Source organism: Peromyscus californicus, unplaced genomic scaffold (assembly GCF_007827085.1).
Source record: "Peromyscus californicus insignis strain IS unplaced genomic scaffold, ASM782708v3 Scaffold_17__1_contigs__length_78620276, whole genome shotgun sequence".
NCBI classification, from domain to species: Eukaryota; Metazoa; Chordata; class Mammalia; order Rodentia; family Cricetidae; genus Peromyscus; species Peromyscus californicus.
In genome coordinates, this window is record NW_026294469.1 from 24016736 (window position 1) to 24029390 (window position 12655).

General features: G+C 42.3%; 2 protein-coding genes across 7 annotated transcripts in view; one reads left to right on the forward strand and one right to left on the reverse strand.

The window, feature by feature from the left end:
* Pkd2l2 (polycystin 2 like 2, transient receptor potential cation channel) overlaps positions 1-3584 on the forward strand; it is a 27217-nt gene extending 23633 nt beyond the window's left edge. Inside the window, exon 14 of the mRNA XM_052741848.1 lies at positions 458-3584. Within this exon, the coding sequence (XP_052597808.1) occupies positions 458-548 (91 nt within the window). The 3' untranslated portion in view covers positions 549-3584. The remainder of the gene's footprint in view (positions 1-457) is intronic.
* Positions 2946-12655, reverse strand: part of Fam13b (family with sequence similarity 13 member B) — a 58905-nt gene continuing 49195 nt past the window's right edge. For 5 of the 6 annotated variants that reach the window (XM_052741844.1, XM_052741841.1, XM_052741845.1 and 2 more), the window contains 6 exons: positions 11755-11838; positions 11423-11518; positions 9025-9108; positions 8769-8932; positions 7169-7270; positions 2946-5148 (listed from right to left, as the gene is read on the reverse strand). In XM_052741844.1, coding sequence (XP_052597804.1) covers positions 5025-5148; positions 7169-7270; positions 8769-8932; positions 9025-9108; positions 11423-11518; positions 11755-11838 — 654 coding nt within the window. In that variant the 3' untranslated portion in view covers positions 2946-5024. The remainder of the gene's footprint in view (positions 5149-7168; positions 7271-8768; positions 8933-9024; positions 9109-11422; positions 11519-11754; positions 11839-12655) is intronic. The other variant, XM_052741846.1, reaches the window with a different exon arrangement.

Sequence of the window (12655 nt, forward strand, 5' to 3'; positions counted from 1 at the left end):
ATTGCTATACCTAATTCTTTCATTCTCTGCGGCTCCAAAATTAAAGCACACAACTCCATTTGCTTAGACAGTGAGACCAGCACACTGGCGAACTGGCTCAGTGGTTAGGAGCACAGGCTGCTCTTCCCCAAGAGCCACATGGCAGCTCACATTCGAATTCCAATCCCAGGAGAGCATATGCACTGGGCATGCATATGGTGTAGACATAATACATACATGCAGGTAAAGCATACACATACATTTGAAAAGGTGAGGCAGATGTTCCACCTCTAGATGAAAGGGCGCAGCAGGCCTGTTCTCCCAGCTTCCCATCAGTACTGCAGATCACTGCCCTGGAAAATGTCATCAGGAGCTTGTCATCCTAGCTCCCTGTCAAAGCACATCACAACAGGCATTAATAAGCTACTGTCTACTGCACAGAACGACCATGCATATCTCTAACTAAACTCTCTCCTAGACTCTTTTTATATGCTGTGGAGCTGGAGAAGGAACTGCACTACATCAGCTCGAAACTAAACCAAGTGATGAGAAAGCTACAACAGTCATAGTGGAGGTGAGACCCCGCTGAGACCAGTGCTCTGGCACAGACTGTAATGCTATAATAGTGGAGGTGAGACCCCGCTGAGACCAGTGCTCTGGCACAGACTGTAATGCTGTAATAGTGGAGGTGAGATCCCGCTGAGACCAGTGCTCTGGCACAGACTGTAATGCTATAATAGTGGAGGTGAGACCCCGCTGAGACCAGTGCTCTGGCACAGACTGTAATGCTGTAATAGTGGAGGTGAGACCCCGCTGAGACCAGTGCTCTGGCACAGACTGTAATGCTGTAATAGTGGAGGTGAGACCCCGCTGAGACCAGTGCTCTGGCACAGACTGTAATGCTGTAATAGTGGAGGTGAGACCCTGCTGAGACCAGTGCTCTGGCACAGACTGTAATGCTGTAATAGTGGAGGTGAGACCCTGCTGAGACCAGTGCTCTGGCACAGACTGTAATGCTATAATAGTGGAGGTGAGACCCTGCTGAGACCAGTGCTCTGGCACAGACTGTAATGCTATAATAGTGGAGGTGAGACCCCGCTGAGACCAGTGCTCTGGCAGACTGTAATACTATAATAGTGGAGGTGAGACCCCGCTGAGACCAGTGCTCTGGCACAGACTGTAATGCTGTAATAGTGGAGGTGAGACCCTGCTGAGACCAGTGCTCTGGCAGACTGTAATGCTATAATAGTGGAGGTGAGACCCCGCTGAGACCAGTGCTCTGGCACAGACTGTAATGCTGTAATAGTGGAGGTGAGACCCCGCTGAGACCAGTGCTCTGGCACAGACTGTAATGCTGTAATAGTGGAGGTGAGACCCCGCTGAGACCAGTGCTCTGGCACAGACTGTTAGGTACTTACTGTATTCTCTCCTAAAACGTCACCATCTCTGGCTACTTGGCTGTTCTTTCACTGTGCTAGGGACAGGGTACAGAGCCCTGCAAGTGTGAGGGAGGCACTGAGCTCCAGCTCCAGCAGAGACGCATTTTAAAGGCACTAAAGCAGCAACCAGTGCTAACAGGATGATTTCCATCAATCAGAATGGAGACCCTTGTACAATCCACAAGTTCACTAACTACCTCCTATAATATGCACATGGGTATACTCACAGGATTTTTATTACAAGATTTATTATTAAATTCTGGGAGTATAAAAGGGAAGTAAAGTTAATGCTTCTTGTCATGGGGCAGAGTTTAAGAACTGGGGGCAGATCTCCAATAGCTGGATGGGAGGTGCAGACAGATGAACCGTTGGTGGTCTCAACTGTGTCCCAGGGTCTCACTTCCTTTGGCCAGAGCTAAGTTAAGTCATAAGACTCTGGGAAAGTATTATATATGACCAACATACATAAAATAATCTCCATTCTACAAACTCCAAAATGCCTACAAAAAGTCAACTACAAAACTACAGCAGCTAACTACAGAAATTTCACTATCATCTTCAAATGCAGAATTCATCCAGTTTCTAAAGGACAGCATTTCAAGTTTCCCAGAAATAAAGAAGATGGCATATTAAGGCCATAAAAAGTTGTTTGGAAATTACAGATGCAGGTCCTTTGAGAGCTTTCTTGTTGGGAAGTTGTGTATGACTGGTATTTTACAAACTGGAGGGGAATATTATTTTTCTAAGCTACATAAGCCCCTCCAGAACAGCCATATGTTCTGTTCTGTGGGCCAAATCAACACCACATTCAACCATAGCACTCAACTTACACATTAATGCTCAATGTATATATTTAAAACATGAATAAAGCAAAACTTAAAGAAAAAAGCTGGGCAGTGATGGCACAAGTCTTTAATTCCAGCACTTGGGAGGCAGAGGCAGGCAGATCTGAGTTCAAGGCCAGCCTGGTCTACAGAACAAGTTCCAGCATAGCCAGGGCTACACAGAGAAACCCTGTCTTACCCCATCCTACCCTGGGGAAAAAAAAAAAAAAAAAAGTCACCCAGGCTGGCCTTGAACTCCTGGGCTCAAGGGGTCCTTCTGCCATGGCCTCTAGAGTAGTTGGGATGACAGGTGCATATCACACCATGCCCAGTAAAATAAAGGAATTTAAAAATAACTACCCATCCATCTTCCTCAAAGTAAGGAGGGTCAAGTTTTCTTAATATGGTAATTCATTGCAACAAGAAATGACTAATTCTGGCATTAGGAGGCAGAGAGGAGGAACAGGAGTTCAAGGTCTTGGGCAACAGAGCGATTTCAAGACCAGATACATGACACCCTTCTGGAAGGGAGTCTGCCTATTCTCCCTAAACAGCTCTAAGAAGCAGTATGTGGACTTTCCCCCAGAACATGCTGGCCAAACTGTTGAGCAACCTTAGTGTGTCCTCTGCATCATCACTGGGTAGTGACTTAAATAAGCCTAAGACAATACCTCCTAGAAAAACGAACATACATTACAATGACTTAGAACATTAAAGTTCTTTTATTACAAAAGTCTGTACAATGAAGTGCCAAACACAGCAATGTAATTGTACTGGTGGACATACATATATCTATATAACACTTCTATATAGATATAATTTTTATTTGTACCAAAGTAGAACTCTCGCAGGTGCCTAATTCTATGACCACTGCTAAACCACGAGTCAGCGACAGCACACACTCGTGTGTCACCACTGCACTCCTCAGCCACAACTAACACCCAAGGACCAATCATGACGCAGCTGGAATGAAAACCAGTCAGTGAGACCAGTCAGGCTACAGACTTAGAAAAATATTGTACTCAAATAGATTTAGCGTTATAGAGAAGGAATATATTATTTAAAACATTTAAATAGTGCACATGGACATTTTTGCATGTGGTATACAAAATAAAACATTCATAAAAATATACAGTGCACATAAAATTACACGTAGCAATCCTGTCTGGACCAAAAGAAACTAAAAAGTACACCACATGATGGGTTCAAATCAAATGATACATTTTTTGGCATTCTTAATTACTTTCCTAAAAATACATTATGAATGATCTAGCAATATCAAAAGGAACAACACAAACAAGGCTGGATGATTTAGTGCTTTTTAAAAAAAAAAAACTTCCACTACACATTCACTACCGCTGGACTTTTCCCTCTCCCCCAAAAAAGGCATTGCACACACAAGTGAAATGTGAAGTACTAGAGACACTATTTATTATGAAGCTACCTCACATTCTTACTGTGTAATAATAGTGCCAGAAGTTGGAGGTTCATGCTTTCCTCACCTTATTAAAGATGTTGTGAAATTCCATTTGTATGAAAAACTATTAATATTAAGAAAATCATGCATGAGTCATTACATGCAAAGCATGGGCAAAGTGAGACATTTATCAGTTGAAAAAAGCACGGGGGCAGGGGGGAGGGGATGATCCACTTAGATTAAGCCTGACCCACATCTGTTGCATTAACACAAGAAGTTATTATTCCGTAAAAAATGATTAGCAGATTACCTGAAGACAAGCCATGCGAAGCCAAAGGAAAAGAAATGCCAAGAGTCTATGGTAAGGGGTGTACCACTACACATCCTGTAAGTGGCTGCTTCAGACAGCCAGCGCCTGGGTGAGAGGTGGTCATCTTAGAGGGGAAGGCAGCCCCCTGAATGGGCATGTAAAGCTGCAGTGGTATAGCCCTTGTAAAGAACAGATTTACTTGAGTGTCATCATTCTTGTGCCAACCGAGGCCATGTGATGAATGAAATACACAAACCTGAGCACCATCCAAGTCCCTCCCTCCATACTGGCACAGCTATTTTCTCACATTATCTGGAGGTGGGTGGGGGACAGCGCAGGATCTGATCCAGACAAGTCACATCATTGCTGGTAGACAGTAACTGAAGTCCTGTAGGCAGCATGGGATGTGATTCAGCTCTGTGAGTGATGTGTATAATGTTTCAAATGACTAAGCAAGGCTGCTCTGTGGTCTACCCAGTGTTACCTTCGTTCAGGTAGGACCACGGATTTGCAATTTCTGGCTAAGTACTATCTGTGCAGGTGGGTGTCACTCTGGGAATTACACAGAAAGGTGTTCCACACTAGGATTTGAAAATTCAGGTTGGTTTTCTAGGAAAAACAAAATACAGTTGCATATGTCATGTTTATAGGCTTTTCTTTTACATTTTCAGTCATTCTGTAAGAAAAAGGCAACCGAAGAACTCAGTGTGAAGATTTTCCTCTCAATTTTCTTCAGTAATGAAAAGGAAAAACAAACAGTAAACAACAAAAAAGCTCTGTATTTCCAAAGTTCTTGAAGTGAAAAGAATAAAATTCTTGTCTTTTGCTAACAGATGTGTCTGTAGTAAACAATGGAGGGGTCTGCATGTTTGCTAAGTGTGGAGCGTCTTAGTAAACTGTGGTCTGAGGAACGGCCTTCCTTCCTAGTGAACCACAAACAAGTACAAAAGGGTCTCTGAGTGCCTGACAGGGTGAACTCAGTGCGAGCCAAGTACACATGAGGAACTTCAAGGAACACAACTGACTTTATGATGTCACTTTTCAGGGAACATATTTTATATGGATTTTGAAGAGTCTTGTTTGCTGATAAGAACTTCAAGAAGTCTAAGCTTGGCTTTAATTTTCTTGTACTCCTTATATTCCTCAAGCACTGGGACACGATCCTCTTTCTGGGCATTCCTAGGGAAGATAAAATCTGACTTAAAAGTTGTCCTAATATGGAGCATAATATTACAAATTCAGGCTGAACTAGAAGCTTCTCTGCAGGGCAAAAGGCTAGTGGACTAATTCACACAGAAAGAACATTCTAAAAATGCTATTTTTGATGGATATCTCTAGTAACTGCTTAAATAATGTTCTATACTTCTTACAATCATCAGGGTAGTCTGTAAGTGCTAGAAAGCTACCATGAGTCATTTTACACATTTAGTTAACCACTCCACTTCAGCATCAAATCACCTCAAGTATAAGTTGTTTTCTTTCAATATAAAGAAGGTGCATGGAAAATGCCTTTATAGCACTTATACTTTCTTGTGTATACATACACTGTACATGTGTGTGCATGAGAGCAAGCCAGAGGTAAACCTTTGTCTTATCCACCTTGTTTGAGGCAGGGTTTCCCACTGCCTAAAGCTAGCTGAGTAGCTAAGCTAGCTGGCTGTCAAGCCCAGTGATACAGCATTCAGACACCACCACCAACTGGTGTGGGCTCTGAGAATCAAACCCGGGTCCACATAGCAGGCACATCACTGACTGAGCCATTTCCCCAGTACTCGGACTTTTTAACTCACACATGATATAGATGTGAAACTCTAAAATTATCTCCTGGCCCCAGCTTCTTTTTAAAGAAAATATACTTTGGAATTTGTAACAGCTCCTGGTTCGGTAGGGCCACCAAAGTTACTCTGAGACTTAAGCCTCAACTCTGCTCATTACTTCTCTTGAAGTGTATGTGTGTGCATGGGAATTTGCAGAGGCCTCAGGAAGACATTTGGCATCCTCTATCCCTCTTCACAGTGTTTCCACGAAACAAGGTATCCGGCAGAGCCTAAAGCTTGCTAGTCTTTAGTTAGACTGGCTGCTGTACAGTGAGCACCAGGGGTCCACCTGCCTGCACCCCTCCCCAGCACAATGACTACTGGAGCTTGTTTCAGGATAAAAATTAAGAATCCAGCCAGGCAGTGGTGCTTAATCCCAGCACTCAGGAGGCAGAGGCAAGCAGATCTCTGAGTTCAAGGCCAGCCTGGGATACAGAGTGAGTTCCAGGACAACCAGGTCTACACAGAAAATCCATGTCTCAAAAAAACAACAAAAAAATCCCAGTCAGGGATTTCATTCCTCCTGTGGGATCTTTCCTAAGAGAAGAGATACATACAACAGGCCAGTGGCTCCCATCTTTAACCTTACACCAACATTTTAACTCTGCACCAGCAGGTCAATCTGAGTTCCAGGCCAGCCTGGTCTATACAGCAAGTTCCAGACTAGTCATGGCTGCATAATGAGATCCTGTCAGAGACAGGTCACTTGTAAGCAATATAAAGTCACTGGGGGCTGGGAATGTAGCTCGGTAGGAGAATGTCTGCCTCACGGGTTTGAGCTCCAGCACTGCCAACAAACAAGAATTGCTTTAGGAAAACCTTAAAATATTTGAGATGCTTACTCCAGTTATGACTTTTCCTTGACTTTAATAACAGCAGGTCTTGAGAGTATGAAAGAATGTTATAAAATTGGCTGGGAGTGGTGGTGCACGCCTTTAATTCCAGGAGGTAGAGGCAGTGGATCTCTGAGCCAGCCTGATCTACTGTTAGTCCAGGACAGACCTTGCCTCAATATATATAAAATTTTGTCTTTTGCAGTGCTGGGGATGAAACCCCAGGGCCTTGTACATGCTAAGCAAATGCTCTTGCACCAAGCTATAGCCTTAGAGTTAAAAATAACACTTCAGGGCTAATATCCTATAAGCAATGTGTCTGTAATTCTTCCTTAGTGTGTGGGAGCATGAAAGCGTATGTGCTATGACATGTGTGTAGAGATCAGAAAACACCTTTTAGGAGCTGGTTCTTTTCTTCCCCATGTAGGTCTTGGGGATCAAACCGGAAGCCTCTGTGCCTGTGTTTCTAATCCCATGTATTCCATTATCTTAACATACATTTTGTGAATTAAAGAAGAAAGATGTCAACATCTACAATGCTTAACAAACCTTCCATTTTGCTGATAAAATGTTTCCTCAAATTCCCGTAACGTTTTACGTAGTTTCTTTTTCTCAGCTCTGGCTTTCCAAAGCTGTTCCAGTAATTCAGGCCTAAAATTAAAATGGAAGCAGAACATTACTAAAGGGTACAGTTTCTTCATTATATTAACAGTGGTTCTAACCTTTGCTGTAGCTGATTGGCTTTCACAGAAACATACCAATGTCTACACTCCACTACACATCAATTAAATCACAAAGTTGTTCTGGGGCTGTGGGAACTGCTCAGTTGATAAAGTGCTTGCTACCCAACCCTGAGGAACCTGCACTTGATCCTCAGAGCCCACATAAAACCTCTGGACGCAGTAATGTGCACCCATAATCCCATTTCTTCAAAGAGCCCTGGCCAGCCAGAATGTAGGCAGTGATAACAGTGATAAGTTCAATTCCTAGCACCCACATGGTGGTTCAAAACTATCTATAACTCTAGTCCCAGAGACCTGAAGCCCTCTCCTGGCCTTCAGGGGGCAACAGCCACACACATGTTGCAGAAACATCCATGCATATGAAACTATGTAAAAATGAATGGGTGCTAGAGAAAAGGCTCAGTAGTTAATGAACACATACTGCTCTTGCAGAAGACCCGAGTTTGGTTTCCAGCAACCATGTATGAGGCAGCTCAAATCAGCTTGTAACTGCACAACAAGGGGTCACAATGCACTCTTCTGACCTCCAGAGGCACTCAACACATGTGCACAAATCCATAAAAAGATACACATAATTAAAATGAAATCTTAAAAAGTACAAAAACACATGTGTCTTTTTTAAAAAGGGGGATGGCTCTTAAAGACAAACAACAAGTTTGTCTTCTGACTTACACACAAGCGCACATGAACACATACACACACACCTCTTAGTTAATTTTAAGGTGAAATAAGGGTTGAGAACCATTGTCATAAATCCATCTAAAGATAAGCAGGCCAATAAAAAACAGGCAAGTTCTTGGTTGGTTCCTATAACTGTTGTAAGTTGAGTACAATCTTTTAGTTGAAATATTTAATAAAGAAATAGGAACCACAAACTGGGGAGATGAGCTCAGCAAGTCAGGCTTAATGTATCAGCCTGACCCTGAAACCCCTATGAAAAGGCAAACACGGTTCCCCACATCTGTAACTCCAGCACTCTTACAGCACAACACAGCAAGAGAGAACATGCCATCAACAAGGCAGAGGGGAGAACCAACACTTAAGGTTGTTTTCACACACACATACACGCACACAAAGTGGCAAAGGGTACCCTCTCACACAGTTTTAAAACCAAGTAAAATGAGGCCTGGAGATAAGAGTACTTACCTTCCACACACAAAACCCTGGGTTCCATCCACAGCACTACCACCAACAGCGCCCCAAACACACACACACAAAAAAAGGGAAGGAAACAGGAACTACAATCTGTATTTGTAAACCATACTTATAAAAGTATCTCACACAAGCAATTTTTGGTAAATCTCTTAATAGTAATCCCCTCCAAGCATTCAGCTGTTTATACTGGGTATCTTGATATGTAAGTTTTATTATGAAATAAGCTAAAAATCACAAGCCCGAGTACTTACATAGAAGCTGCCCGAGTACTTGATAAGCGGAGATCCCGAGCTAGTTTTTCTTGATTTTCTTCAGCATCAGATTCTGAGTTTTCCAAAAATGACTGTGTATGTACAGCTGTTTTCAAGATGTCACTTAACTCAGAAGACAGACTGACACCATCTTCTTCTTCTTCCTAACATGATAACCAAGCAGAGTGACACAGGCCATGACTTCTGACTTTCTTGTCAGCAACGTAATTAGGGAATGACTTTTCTATACAATTACCTTGATTTCTTCAAAAAAATGAGCTGTTTCTCCTTCTATGATTGGCTGTAACATTTGACCCCGGCGCTTCGTGGAGGGAGATCCCTGTAACAACCGGCAACACCTCATTTTATATTTCACAGATTTCAAGTAGTTAGTGCTGCTTCACATTCCTATCACGTTACATTTAGCTAATAGAGGCACTCAGTTCCCAGCAGCCCCCGGAAAAACCAAGCAAACAAAACTCAAAACAGAGAAACTAAACAGAAAATCAGTTAAGATAAAAAATAAATAAATAAAACAGAAAGTGCATAAAAACATGGAGTGCATTTTCTGTTGGCCAACTACTTTTTTGGTTTTTGTTGTTTTTCTTTCTTTCGTTCTTTCTTTGTTTTTGAAAGAGCAAGAACACAAAGTTGGGGTGGTTAGGAGGGTGGAGAAGATCTGGGAGGCTGGGGGAGGGGAGAATACAAACAAAATATATTGTCTGAAAAACTTTTCAATAAAACTGAAATATATAGGGGGCTGGAGAGATGGCTCAGAGGTTAAGAGCACTGGCTGCTCTTCCAGAGGTCCTGAGTTCAATTCCCAGCAACCACATGGTGGCTCACCACCATCCATAATGAGATCTGGTGCCCTCTTCTGGCAAGCAGTCATACATGCAGAATACATAATAAATCTTTTTCAAAAAAAAAAATGTGTATACACACACACACACAAAGTATTTCCAAAATCTTAAAGCAATCTTTTAAAATGTGAGTTCTTTAATAGCTTCACTTTTCTTAATTTTATTTTATGATATAGTAAGGGTAATAACTGACAGATTCACAAAGTGTGATGTACAGATGATAACGGTCAGCCTGTTGTCTGAGATAGTTTCACTATGTAGCACAGGCTGGATATGTGGATTATGAGATCCTCCTACCTCAACCCTCTCATATATTATGATTACAGGCATGTGCCACCACACCCAGCTCAACTATATTTTGGAGTCTGAGGACTCCATCAGATTCTTCTTTAGAACCAATACTAAACTAAACCAAATCCTAAGATATTGTCCATCCTAGCATGCAAGGTAATCATTACACCACTTAACCACATCCTAGAACTCCCCCATTTTTAAGAAAATTTGAAGACAGGTTCATGCTAAGTTGCTCTAGCTGGCATCAAACAAACTTACAATCCTCCAGGAATAGTGCTGTGACTTTTATTTAAGTATTATAGATTTCATTTTTCTTCATGTTGGCATATTCACTGTCCCAGCTACTCAGATAGCTGGGGCTAAAAGATCACATGAGCTCACAACTCAAAACCACCTGGGACAACACAGCAAGACCCCATTTTAAAGTAAGTTTTGTTCTGTTTTTTAATGTACACCAATACAGGTAAGCATTATTTAAGGTATTTTATGTCATTTGTTGTGTGTGTGTGAGAGAGAAAAGAGTGTGGATGTACCACAGCATGTGTGTGTCAAGATCAGGTCAGACTTGATGGCAAGCACCTTTACCTGCTCAGTTATCTCTCTGGCCCTGTGAATTAGCATTGTTTAATTTATTTAGTTTGGTTTTTTGAGACAGGGTTTCTGTATAGCCCTGGCTGTCCTGGAACTCCCTACCTATGTAGACCAGGCTAGCCTAGAACTCAGAGATCGCCTGCGGCTAGTGCTAGGATTGAAGGCCTGTGCAGACACCTGGGAGTTGGCATTATCTTGATAGGTTCTTTTTTTTAGCAAGATGGTTCAGCCTTACTGCCAAGCTTAACAACTTTGAGTTCAAACCCTAGGAACATGAGTAGTAGGAGAGAACTGACTCCCTCAAATCTGTCCTCTGAGCCCCACACTCTTACCAAGGCACACATTTACATGAGTAAGTGTTTCAAACCCATTTCTATTAGACAGTAACCAGAGGTACACTTTCACGGTGGTCATCACAAAAGCATCCCGAGACAAGAACTGAAGTAGAGACTAGGCGAGGAGTATCCCATACAAGAACTACTTCTGCCATTTCTGTAGGTAAATCTGCACACAGCAGCACTACCTGGAGCTGTGTCATATTCTAATTCGTGTGTTGTTTGTCAAGATTTAGTGCCATACGCCTCTAAGTCCTTACCAAGGTGCCTAGAAAATAGTCATTGGCATTTCTATCCTTTAAAATTCATAATCTCAACAATTTTTCAGCCTTGGCATGTATGTCTCAAGAATACTCAAAGTTCTTCTTGTTTCATCTTCCCCTTTCTTTTCTTAAATATACTTTGGCAAAATGAACTGAAGAAATACTTGGGCAAGGCATGGCAATGCCTGCCTATAATTACACAACTCAAGCGTCCTGCTTGATTGAGCTAGTGAGTTCCAAGTCAGTTTTGGCTACAAGTGAGACTCTGTCTTTAAAAACAAAACCAAACATTTGTTTGCTTTACTTACAAGGACGGGAGTAATGCTAGCTCTTGTCAGCATCTGTTTTACAAGCCTGTATCTATCATAGAGAGGCTTAACAATGTGCCTTTCTTCCCTGGTCACCTGAAGCCAAAAAAAAAAAAAAAAAGTGAAGCCAAGTAACCTTACTATCAGAAACCTAGATATCAAAAACAGGCAGTATGACTCCCTCACCCCAAATGTAATTTTTTAAGTAGGTGATCTCCCAGCTCTAGCAGGCAAGGCTGGACAAAAGCAGCCCCGAAGAACACAGATCCCCAACAGGACCCATGCTCTTCTGTAAAGGGAAAAAGCAAAGCATCTTAGTGAGGAGGAATTACCGGCCTTCCGTGTTGACTTTCATAGAAAAGCAGGCTTTTCTGCAGAGATGTCTTCTCTTCTATCAAATGATCTTTAGTCATTTTCTAGAATGGGGGGAAGGGGAAAAGTACTGGTGTCATTATTCTCCTCACTCTCACAGTGTAATTAGGTGAAAGAGCAGACGGTCAGCAAAACATAGGCTAATGCACTCTTTGATGATGGACTTGCAGCAAAATTTTTCAGACTCTTATACAATTCAAACCTCCCTAGTATGTCAATGAATACCTTTTTAAGGCTTAATTTTATATTTTGTATAAGTTATGAATGCTGGTTTGGGTATCTTAGCCACCTCGTGTTCAATATCCCAATATAGAAATCAGTAATACTCCATTCTTCCTCAAAGGAGTAAATTCATCCATGTAAAAGCACTTGTAACAGTGCCTAGCTGGCACACAGGAAACTTTCCTAACTGCTTGATATTTTATAATGTTACAAAGTCTTCCAATCGTAACTATGGGCAGAAAGCTGGCTCAGCCTGTCTAAAAGACTTGCCCAGAAGCCTGAGGGCCTCAGTTTAATCCAAATCAATCTGCAGAGCACATGGCAGAAGGAGAGGACTCCTGAAAGTTGTTCTCAGGCTTCCCTGTGTACGCTGTGGCATGCACACCTGCACACGCACACCTGCACACGCACCTGCACACACACACAAAGAAAGAAAGAAAAGACTAGTGTACACAGGCAAGGCACTGTGGTCAGAGGCCTATAATCCCGGCATTCAAGAGGCAACAGCAGGAAGTCAGGTTCAATGTGGCCCGCAAGATGACAGTCTTTCTCAGACACCAACGACTGCTGATGGTATTCAGTGGCACATGGGCCCAGCTTGTGCAAGGGCCCCTGGATTCAACTGGCACCAAAAGTGGA